Source organism: Schistocerca gregaria, chromosome 10 (assembly GCF_023897955.1).
Source record: "Schistocerca gregaria isolate iqSchGreg1 chromosome 10, iqSchGreg1.2, whole genome shotgun sequence".
Lineage (NCBI taxonomy): Eukaryota > Metazoa > Arthropoda > Insecta > Orthoptera > Acrididae > Schistocerca > Schistocerca gregaria.
In genome coordinates this window covers 151365750-151378163 of record NC_064929.1, presented here as the reverse complement: position 1 = coordinate 151378163, position 12414 = coordinate 151365750, and the positions used below count along the sequence as shown (strand labels likewise).

The 12414-nt window shown below is 42.9% G+C and overlaps 1 protein-coding gene across 1 annotated transcript in view; it reads left to right on the top strand.

Annotated features, from left to right (window-relative positions):
- LOC126293176 (probable cytochrome P450 304a1) overlaps window positions 1-12414 on the top strand; it is a 97554-nt gene that overhangs the window by 22785 nt on the left and 62355 nt on the right. The window contains exon 2 of the mRNA XM_049986274.1: window positions 9520-9768. Within this exon, the coding sequence (XP_049842231.1) occupies window positions 9520-9768 (249 nt within the window). The remainder of the gene's footprint in view (window positions 1-9519; window positions 9769-12414) is intronic.

The window sequence follows — 12414 nt, the reverse complement described above, 5'->3', positions numbered from 1 at the left end:
ATACCACAATCTGACGTCCGACACCTGTACAACACAATGCATGCACGCTGTCATGCTTTCATTCAACATCCTGGCGCCGGCCCATGTGGCCGAGCGGTTCTAGGAGCTTCAGTCTGTAAACGCGCCACCGCTACGGTCGCTGGATCGAATCCTGCCTCGGGCATGGATGTGTGTGATGTCCTTAGGTTAGTTAGGTTTAAATAGTTCTAAGTTCTAAGGGACTGATAACCTCAGCTGTTAAGTCCCGTAGTCCTTAGAGCCATTTGAACCAACATTCTGGCGGTTACACTGCTTGTTAATGTAACTGCATCACATGTTTGCAACAGATTGCCACGCAGTTACATTAATCAGTGGTCTTGGAGTGTTATTACTTAAAAGTGTTACCTAAACGAATGTATTCCCTAAACTGCGTAACTGCACATTAACTTTTTTAAGTAATCACAGCGCGGGCAGAGGCGTATAAGCAGCCATAGTTCCCGCACTCTATACAAATGTAACGATAAACAACCATAACACGTGGTGCAATAGGAAGCATTCTCGACACTGCACTTCACGATGATTTGCACAGCATAGAGGCAGATGCTAAAAATAGCACCGAGCGAGGTGGTGCAGTGGTTAGCACACTAGACTCGTATTCGCGAGGACGACGGTTCAAACCGGCATCCGGCCATCTTGATTTAGGTTTTCCTTAAGCAGCTACAGGCAAATGCCGGGATGGTCCCTTTGAAAAGGGCACGGCCTAAGTCCTTCCCCATCCTTCCCTCATCCGATGAGACCGATGACTTTGCTGTTTGGTTCCCTCCCTCAAATCAAACAACCAACCTGAAAACAGCCAATGGCAATTCCAGTACTTTTTGCACCTCTTTTTTCGGAGCTGATAACGCAAGCAGTGAATACAGTGGCAGGCGTAGAATGTTATTCTGTTCCTGCTTTGCTTATCAACCTAAGCCATCACGCAACATTTTTGCGAGATTACTCCGGTAGCAAACAAAGTTTCGCACTTATGTGATATGTCCGTATCGCCTCGCCAAAATGTCAGACGTGGTGTTGCATTCGGTTGTCAGAATAACTTAAATAATCTGTGGATGTGTTAACCTTTCCGCCGCGGTGATATCAACTGCACGAATGTTTGAAAAAAATGAATCGAACACTCTCTCCATTTAAAAAACTTCAGTTGCGCCCGGAACTGTCACTTTTTGGTTTCTATTCTGTACAATAGTACAGTTTTGGCGTAGGCCACATTTGAGGCACTAAGAACCATAAGGACTCAAAGGCAGAAACAAAGTTTGGAGAAAAATACATGTTTCTGAAAATTAAATTTATAGAGAAACCATCTGTTTCATAGGTTTAAACTGTTATTTTACCAAGTTCCAACAGGCTATATTTCCCTTGCAAAAATAATATACACACTTTGTTATGAAACTTAATAAATATTTAAGGTTAAACTTATTATTAATGTTAATTTACAAAATTTCCATATATAGGTCAGGGACAAAAGTGTCTTTTGGGTGCTGTGAAGTTTATAATTAACGAGAAATTAGGATTACAACACTCTCCACGAGGAACGTTCTCAAAAATTACTAATAAAGAACAAATACTAAATTCATCACAAACACAATTATGATCTATTCCAACAATCACAGTCCTCGTTAATATCATTTTCATGAAGCACATTCTTTAGTTTGAGGTTCAGATAAAACTGCCGATACCTCTGAGTATGTAGTACTACTATTATGTACATAATGGAGACACTAAAGTACGTTGTGAACCCCAGACAACAATTGAGCAACGTAGTGTAACAAAATTGCGCTTTGTACTTTGGACTCTAATGGAAATGAATATCCGAGAAATCAGTCAGATAGCAATTCTTGATTTGTGATATATATACAGTGTGGGGTTACAGAGACAGATAAAGCTGGTTCATTATAAGAGCAGCAGGCGTCAGAAGAATCCATACATGCTGCAATATCAAAATTGATGGCAGTGTGCTTCATGCCCTTATGGTTCTCAGCTCCTCATTTGTTTCCCGTGTGGTAGTAAAAATCTGACGTGGCAAATATTTCCATGCTGTTATCTTGCACGAGTTGTACCCAGATAATGTAGATCTGCAGAGCTCGTGCAAAATAACATGACACATGCGCAGACACGCACTCTCACCGTAGCACTGCGCTAGTCCAAACGGTTGATCCGAAGGGATGGACACCTCACTTGATTGTCTGCTAACTTCCTGGCAGATTAAAACTGTGTGCCGGATCGAGACTCGAACTCGGGACCTTTGCCTTTCGCGGGCAAGTGCTCTACCAACTGACCTACCCAAGCACGACTCAGGCCCCGTCTTCACAGCTTTACTTCTGCCAGTACCTCGTCTCCTACCTTCCAAACTTTACAGAAGCTCTCCTGCAACCTTGCAGAACTAGCACTCCTGAAAGAAAGAATACTGTGGAGACATGGCTTAGCCACAGCCTTGGAAATGTTTCCAGAATGAGATCTTCACTCTGCAGCGGAGTGTGCGCTGATATGAAACTTCCTGGCAGATTAAAACTGTGTGCCGGACCGAGACTCGGAACCTTTGCCTTTCGCGAGCAAGTGCTGTAAAGTTTGCAAGATAGGAGACGAGGTACTGACAGAAGTAAAGCTGTGAGGACGGAGTGTGAGTCGTGCGTGGGTAGGTCAGTTGGTAGAGCACTTGCCCGCCAAAGGCAAAGGTCCCGAGTTCGATTATCGGTCCGGCACACAGTATTAACCTGCTAGGAAGTTTCACATGACGCTGATTTTTATCGACTTGTAAAGTCATCAGAAGATCAAAACAAATTGCAAATCGATTTAGAAAAGATATCTGTATGGTGCGAAAATTGCCAATTGACCCTAAATAACGAAAGGTGCGAGATCATCCACATGAGTGCTAAAATGATTCGGTTAAACTTCGGTTACACGATAAATCAGTCAAATCTGAAGGCCTAAATTCAACTAAATACCTATGAATTGGGTTACACGATAAATCAGTCAAATCTGAAGGCCTAAATTCAACTAAATACCTAGGAATTACCATTAGGAACAACTTAAATCAGAAGGAACAGACAGAAAATGTTGTGGGGAAGGCTAACCAAAGACTGCGTTCTATTGGCAGGACACTTAGAAAATGTAACAGACCTACTAAGGAGACTGCCTACACTGCACTTGTCCGTTCTCTTTTAGAATACTGCTCCGCGGTGTGGGATCCTTACCACATAGGATTGACGAAGTACATCGAAAAAGTTCAAAGAAGGGCAGCACGTTTTGTATTAACGCGAAATAGGGGGGAGAGGGTCACTGAAATGGTACAGAATTTGGAATGGACATAATTAAAATAAAGGCGTTTTTCGTTGCGGAGGGATCTCCTCACGAAATTCCAATCACCAACTTTCTCCTCCGAATGCGAAAATATTTTGTTGACACCGACCCACATAGGGAGAAACGATCACAGTGATAAAATAAGCGAAATCAGAGCTCTTACGGAAAGAGACAGGTGTTCGTTCTTGCCGCGCATTGTAAGAGATTGGAATAATAGGAATTGTGAAGATGATTCAATGAATCCTCTGTGAAGCACTTAAATCTCGATGTAGATGTAGATAACAAGGCACTTCTGTTTAAATGCTGATGTGCGATTATATTTATTTTTTGTTGAGGGATAAAGCAAAAATCTCATTAAAAACTGGCCTTCAAGACGTTGAAGGAGCCGCTAGGTATCCATTCACTCAATACAGAGAATAAATAAACATGGAAAGGGAAACAAATACTTCCCACGGCTTCACTGCTCCGGAAAGATGTGCAAGAAGGGAATAAGGGAAATAAAATTTTAGATTTAGGTCGTACAGCCAAATAGTTTGTTAGGGGACTGACATAATTTCCCAGTAACATGTGTATTTATATTTCATTGCGAGTCTCACAGTTAAAAGATGTCGACTTTGCTCTTATTTTTTTAACCTCTTCTTTTTTGTGTGATTCCTTCTGGCAGCACACGGTGATAGTAAACTGTCGTGGAAAGCCCACGTTCAGGATCTTGTCTAAAGGCTTAATGCTGCCATTTTTACTATTCGAACGGTATCTGAAGTACGTTCGACACGAAAATTAGCCTACTTTGCTTATTTTCATTCTATTATGTCGTATGGTATTACATTTTGTGGTAACTCTTCACATTCTAAAAGGATATTTTTGTCTCAAAAACGGGAAGTTCTGGCAATAAGTGGTACAAGTTTGCCAACCTCTTGTCGACTCCTGTTAATTAGTCTAGGTATTTTGACATTGGCCTCTCTCTCTCTCTCTCTCTCTCTCTCTCTCTCTCTCTCTCTCTCTCTCTGTTAATAATCTCAGATTACTCGCAACATTTAGCACCTTTCAATCAGTTAATACTCGGCAGAAATCCAATCTGCATTTGGATCGCATTTCCTTAACTCTTGTGCTGAAAGGTGTGCAGCATACTGCTGCATCCATTTTCAATAAGCTACCACAAGAATTCAAAAATTCTAACAGTAATCCGCTCGCTTTCAAATTGAAACCGAAGAAGTTCCTCGTGGGTCACTCCTTCTATTCTGTTGAGGAGATCCTTGAAAAATTAAGCTGATTCTTATGATATATTGTTGATTCCGTTTACTTAAAATTATGGCTTCACTTTTTTGGGTTCATGAACATTTTATTTTATCTGTTATTATTTTTATGTTTTAATTTCATGTATTGACACGTTCCGTGACCTTGGAGATGCGGTTCTGTTTCGTCCTACGGAACTAAACGTGTAAATAAACAAAAATATATTGCAGGACATCAAGCTCAAAATTGACCATAAATTAAGAATTGTGGGAAGCGAGTATTTTTCTTAATTTATGGCCATTTTTGAGCTTGATTTCATGAAATATATGTTAATGATATAAACTCAATCACATGAAAATGGCATAAAAGGCCGAAACCTGGGTCGAATTAAATAAACAACAATACAGTCAAACCGCGGTGTGTTCATTTAAAAACACAGTATATGATGAAGTTTCACATATTAAGCATGTTGCAAAATATTCTATTCTTTGTGTGTTACCATTTGTCAAAATTTCGTGTCAAAATCTCAGACCGTTTGTGGGTGTTCGAATATTTGATTCTGACTTTATCCCTGGCGAGTGCAACCGGAAATTAGCTTGTTACATAAAATAAATTTTGTCGAGATTGGTGACACAGACCTCCTCCAAAGGAAAATATCAATCTTTCTTTCTTCCGCTTACGCCATAGTCCCACAGCGATCGCAGGGTCGGCGTGGTTACAACGGATTTGGCATGTTAATATTAGGGATGGCCGGATGCCCTTCCTGCTGCCACCCCATACCCCCCAGGGCAGAAGCAGTGTACCCCAACTGTCTGCGCCTAGTGTAAACAGAAGCAGTGTACCCCAACTGTCTGCGCCTAGTGTAAACAGAAGCAGTGTACCCCAACTGCCTGTGCCTAGTGTAAACAGAAGCAGTGTACCCCAACTGTCTGCACCTAGTGTAAACAGAAGCAGTGTACCCCAACTGTCTGTGCCTAGTGTAAACAGAAGCAGTGTACCCCAACTGTCTGCAGCTAGTGTAAACAGAAGCAGTGTACCCCAACTGTCTGCAGCTAGTGTAAACAGAAGCAGTGTACCCCAACTGTCTGTGCCTAGTGTAAACAGAAGCAGTGTACCCCAACTGTTTGCGCCTAGTGTAAACAGAAGCAGTGTACCCCAACTGTCTGCGCCTAGTGTAAACAGAACCAGTATACCCCAACTGTCTGCGCCTAGTGTAAACAGAAGCAGTGTACCCCAACTGTCTGCGCCTAGTGTAAACAGAACCAGTGTACCCCAACTGTCTGCGCCTAGTGTAAACAGAAGCAGTGTTCCCCAACTATCTGCGCCTAGTGTAAACAGAAGCAGTGTACTCCAACTGTCTGCGCCTAGTGTAAACAGAAGCAGTGTACCCCAACTGTCAGCGCCTAGTGTAAATCGTGAAATACTGCGGACGAGTGTCAAATGTCCGCGACGCATTCAACAGGCGGAACATGGGGACCAGCCCGATATTTACCTAGCGGGATGTGGAAAACCGCCTAAAAACCACATCCAGGCTGGCCGGCACACCGGCCCTCGTCATTAATCCGCCGGGTGGATTCGATCTGGGGCCGGCGCGCACACCCGAGTCCAGGAAGCAGCGCGTTAGCGTGCTCGGCTACCCTGGCGAGTTCTAAAGAAAATGTTAAATAAATTTCATATGCAGCAACATATGATGTAATATACACCAAACGTAAAATTATAAATAACGACATTTTTAATTGGAAACTTTGAAATTACGCGCAGTGTCTTAGTTAACTGCAGAATACTATAATAAGTATGACCATTAGCGAGACGATGGACACTTCACCAGGAAGCTGAATATAAAGCTAAAAGTAGCGCAAAAATCAGATTTTTTTTACAGAATAGTTTCTGTAAAATCGTGTGAGAAATACTGCGCGTGACGTTCTACTCGTAATGGTATTGCTGCATTAACTAGCAGGCTAGCCAGCGTTGTCTCTGTGCAACCATAGGCGCGTATAGCCGATTCGGACAGTGTGGAGAATTGGTACGCAGTTTACCTTCTTTCTTTGTGTTCTTACGCATAGCCATGAGCGCACGAAATTTGTTACCATTTTGTTTTTGAATATAAACTTTATTGTCAATACAATCTGAAAGGAACATATACTACAATGAAGAGCCGTCGATGGAGATTTGTTCTAACTCAGCACATGCTCAATATGTTCACCATTTCGTTTCCTGACTTCCTTCACACGGACACTGAAATTAGTGATTACCCTACGGCATATGTCTTCCGTAATTTCACTGTAAACTTGAAGAAGAGGTCTTCTGAGCTCCATTAAATCACGTGGACGTTTCGGGAAAATTTTTTCCCTTAGGTACTGCCAAAGAAAAAAGTCACATGGATTGAAGTCTGGACTATTGAGGGGCCAATTTTGTCCGTCATTGAAGCGACCTGGAAACCTGAGTCAAATGATCGTGTCAAAACTCCAACACAGTGTTTGCAGTATGTGGCCTTGCTCCATCTTCCATGAACCACTGCGTGTTGAAGGGCAAGATAGTAGCAAGAAGCTGTGGAATGAAGCTATTGCAAAGCATGCTCAAAAAACGCTCGCTGTTCACAGTTTCTTCAAAGAAAAAGGGTCCAATCAGTCCGTGACTCGAAATTGCTGCCCACGCTGTAATCCTCGGAGCGTAATGTTGTCGTTCATGAAGCATTTGTGGGTTTTCAGTGGCCCAGAATCGTACATTTTGTTTGTTAAACACGCCGTCTAAATGAAAATGCGCCCCGTCTGGAAAACAAACGTTGTTCAGGGTTTCTTCCCTGTCCTCCGCCCACTGAGCAAACAGTAGTCTCTGCTGCTTGTGTTCTTCAGTGAGCTTCTGTGCACAGGTCATCTTGTATGGGTACATATGGGGGGTCACTTTTAAGAATGCGTTGAACAGAGCGTCTGGATATTCCCAGATGCACTGCTGCCTTTCTACACGATTTCCCGGGACTTCTCTGTACAGCAACTCATACCGCTTGAATATTCTCCGGCGAACAAACAGGCTTAGGCCGAGGTCGCTTCGCTTCCAATACTGTTCCTTTCTGTACAAATTTATCGTACAATCTGAGGATGGTCTTCTTGCAAGGGATCCATCGTGTGTTAAACTGTTGTCGAAATCGCCTCTGAGTCACAACAAGGCTTTCCGTTTCATGAAAAAGTAACACAATTGCCGATCGTTGCTGTGTCGTCAGTCTTCCATTGTCAGCCATTGCTGCTTACTAGTCTCCTAGCGGCAGTATCGTGAATTACACGTCATTTCGTAACTCATTTGTTTTTCCAAGCTCTTCTGGTACTGCTGTAGAGATCCCAGCGGGATATCTAATGTGCGTCGTGAATTGTGAAAGAAACAATTGGTAACACATTTCGTGCGCCACCCAGTACATTTTATAGTTTTTAAGAAATACTTTTTTATATCTATTAACAAAAAAATTAAGTTTTTTCTGCAGAAAATATTTTTTTGTGAATTTCCTAATTGGGGTATATTAATGAATGTAGTACCAGAGGTTGGTTTTTATGTTATGCAGAGTCTCTGCAAATTTCATTCATTTATCTATGATAGTTTCTGATATAATGGGGCAATGGCACTGAAAATTTTAGTTTGTGGGAAATTGACATTAAAGAAAAAGCTTTTGAAATTTGTTACTTACAGTTAATTAAAACTGTCCTGTTGCATATGATGGCCCTTCTTTGGCCTCTAGCAAGTCTTCCAGCTTCTTCTTCACCTTCCTGGGTGTTAGTCTTGCTTTCTTGGCAATATTAGATGCATACCTGTCTGCATAGGCTATCCTCATTTTATCGCATGTTGCAGACCAGTGATCATATTTTCACCAGGATTAATTCCCAGCTTTCTCAGTATCCAACACTTTCCAGTATTACCAAAACTGAATGTAATAATAGCATCATTAACTCTTAGTTTCGTCGTATGCATGCCTACAAATACAGTTTTAGGAAGGCGGTACGGAATTATGCTGTTGAAACATTCATTGGGTTCTGTGTCTGCCCATGCAGACATATCCTTAGAAGGTCAGGATGAGGCAAGTTTCTGAAAATAGGTTTAATTGCTGTAATAATAACAGCAAGTAGAGAATGCTGGTGGGAATAAGATTCTCCAGTTACCTGAGCCCAATTGTATCTGCACCACGAATTTCCTCCTGATGGACACAATCCATGACATGGCTTATCATCAGTAGAGGACTTATGGAAGAATATGGCCCAAACATCTCTCTTCACTGCCTTCAGATTTGCTATATTTCTCCTAATTGTCTTCCCATAGTACGAGGACTATCCACAAAGTACATTACGTTTTGGAATTAAAAATAAATAAAGTACTGGAATTTTTTTATTATATACAGATGAAAGCCACACTTAAATACTACTTTTCTACATAGTTTCCATTTAAATTAAGGCACTGATCGTAGCGATGGACGAGCTTGGAAATTCCAAAACGTAATGTACTTTGTGGATAGCCCTCGTATACCTGCAAGTTTTGTGTATCAACTACTCGCACTCACACTTGAACAAAACTAACCGCGTGTTTGAAAGCGTGTTGTTTACACACAGCAGAAACAAAAGAATACCGACCGTTGCATTTCAAGGATAGCCAACACACTCGGGAGTAAAAAAAGTTCCCTGACGTGCAATGTAGGGGGATATAAAGATCTAAAATATATGCAGAAAAGTGGGCAAGGCATATAAACAGACGTGGTAGGAAAATGCTCTTTAAATGCTCGAAAAAAAAAATTCTGCAAAATCCTTTTCAGAGTACTTAAATAAAATCTTAATCTATAGAAATATGATGAAAACCGAATATCGATTTTTTTTTTCGACCTGAACCACGGTGTGGTTCCCTTAAGGCCTGTGAGTTGTGTTGGAGGCCCTTGGACGATTTACTGAGATGGGAGTGTGTGGCAATGCTTACCTTCTGTTCCAGGGCCGCCCCCCATGCCGATATGGGGCAACTACGTACAGATGCTGCTGGTCAACTACAAGCACCCGTACAAGATGCTGGACCTGATGACGCGCATCTACAAGAGCAAAGTGATCGGCTTCTTCCTTGGGGAATCGCCTACCATCGTGGCCTGTGACTACCAGTCTGTGAAGGAGGTGCTCAGCAACCCGCATCTGCAGGGGCGCCCTGTCAACATCGCTCTCAAGCACCGCATGCTCAACAAGGAGCTCGGTAATCACAGCTTCACACTCCTTCTCTTCCTGATGACGGCAAAACTTCTGATTTATCACGTTCTGTAGATCACATCGGGAAGAAGAATCTCCAGGGATAGGTAACAAGTCGAGGTACACACGGTGATTATAGTTAAAGTTAAACTTTCAAAACTCTATAGAAATAACACCACTGGTCAGAATGACGCCAAATTGCATTGAGAAGTGAGACATTATTCTATCAAACAGGTGGTTGGAGATCACCAGTAAGGCGCGGAGTGGCTGCGCGGTTTGAGGCATCATGTTACGGACTGCGCGGCCCCTCCCGCTGGAGGTTCGAGCCCTCCCTCGGGCATGGGTGTGTGTGTTGTTCTTACAAGGGAACCTCCCCATCGCGCCCCCATCAGATTTAGTTATAAGTTGGCACAGTGGATAGGCCTTGAAAAACTGAACACAGATCAATTGAGAAAACAGGAAGAAGTTGTGTGGAACTCTGAAAAAAATAAGCAAATTTTCAAACTGAGTGGTTCATGCGCAAGATAGACAACATCAAGGATAGTGTGGGATCGGGAGCGCTGTGATCCCGTGGTTAGCGTGAGCAGCTGCGGAACGAGATTTCCTTAGTTCAAGTTTTCCCTCGAGGGAAAAGTTTACTTTCTTTATTTTCGTAAAGTTATGATCTGTCCGTTCGTTCATTGACGTCTCTGTTCACCATAATAAGTTTAGTGTCTGTATTTTGCGACCGCACCGCAAAACCGTGCGATTAGTAGACGAAAGGACATGCCTCTCCAATGGGAACCGAAAACATTTTATAGCAAGGTCATAGGTCAACCGATTCCTCCACAGGAAAATTCGTCTGATATATTCTATACGACACTGGTGACGGTATGTGCGTCACATGACAGGAATATGTTGTCGACCCACCTAATTTGTATACATGGCGAATGGGTAAAAAGATTCTTCTACCTTGCCCGATTTAGGTTTTCTTGTGGAGGTGATAATCATAAATTAAACTTTTCCCTCGAGGGAAGACTTGAACTAAGGAAATCTCGTTTCGCAGCTGCTCACGCTAACCACGGGATCACAGCGCTCCCGATCTCACACTATCCTTGATGTTGTCTATCTTGCGCATGAATATTTTGCTTATTTTTTTCAGAGTTCCACACAACTTCTTCCTGTTTTCTCGATTGATCTGTATTCAGTTTTTCAAGGCCAATCCACTGTGCCAACTAAATCTGAGGGGGGTGCGATGGGGAGGTTCCCTTGTTAGCGTAAGTGAGTCTACGTAGTGTGAAAGTCTAGGGACCGATGACCTAAGCAGTTTGGTCCCTTAGTAATTCACACACATTTGAACAAATGAGCAGTAACAGTTGTCTCACTGAATCATTAGTTGCTAGTTTAATAAAAACAGCAACAAAAACTAAATATCAATTATCTTTCGTCATTTTAAAAATGAAAGTGTCCAAAGAAAATCCATTGTTGACAATGGTGGAGCGAGCGAAGGGGGAGAGGGGGGGCCGTACTGTCTAACATCTGATTGTACTCGAGGGTATTGATCTCAGAAAGATTGGGAACCACTGCCTTAATGTGACTGGAACATTTATGTTCGCAAATGTGGTGTACGTTTTTCCATTTTTCAGTGCGTTAGGTCTTCATAATATACACTACTGGTCATTAAAATTGCTACACCACGAAGATGACGTGCTACAGACGTGAAATTTAACCGACAGGCAGAAGATGCTGTTATATGCAAATGATTAGCTTTTCAGACCATTCACACAAGGTTGGCGCTGGTGGCGACGCCTACAACGAGCTAACATGAGGAAAGCTTCCAACCGATTTTTCATATACAAACAGCAATTGACCGGCGTTGCATGGTGAAACGGTGTTGTGATGCCTCGTGTAAGGAGGAGAAATGCATACCATCACGTTTCCGACTTTGATAAAGGTCGGATTGTAGCCTATCGCTATTGCGGTTTATCGTATCGCGACATTGCTGCTCGCGTTGGTCGAGATCCGGTGACTCTTAGCAGAATATGGAATCTGTGGGTTCAGGAGGCTACTACGGAACGCTATACTGGATCCCAATGGCCCCGAATCACTAGCAGTCGAGATGACAGGCATCTTATCCGCAAGGCTGTAACGGACCGTGCAACAACGTCTCGATACCTGAGTCAACAGATGGGGACGTTTGTAAGACAACAACCATCTACACGAACAGTTCGACGACGTTTGCAGCAGCACGGACTATCACTTCGGAGACCACGGCTGCGGTTGCCCTTGACGCTGCATCACAGACATGAGCGTCTGCGATGGTGTACTCAACGACGAACCTGGGTGCACGAATGGCTAACGTCATTTTTTCGGATGAATCCAGGTTCTGTTTACAGCATCATGATGGTCGCATCCGTGTTTGGCGACATCGCGGTGAACGCACATTGGAAGCGCTTATTCGTCATCGCCATACTGTCGTATCACCCGGCGTGATGGTATGGGGTGCCATTGGTCACACGTCTCGCTCACTTCTTGTTCGCATGGACGGCTCTTCGAACAGTGGACGTTACATTTCAGGTGTATTACGACCCATGGCTCTACCCTTCATTCGATCCCTACGAAACCCTACACTTCAGCAGGATAATGCACGACCGCATGTTGCAGGTCCTGTACG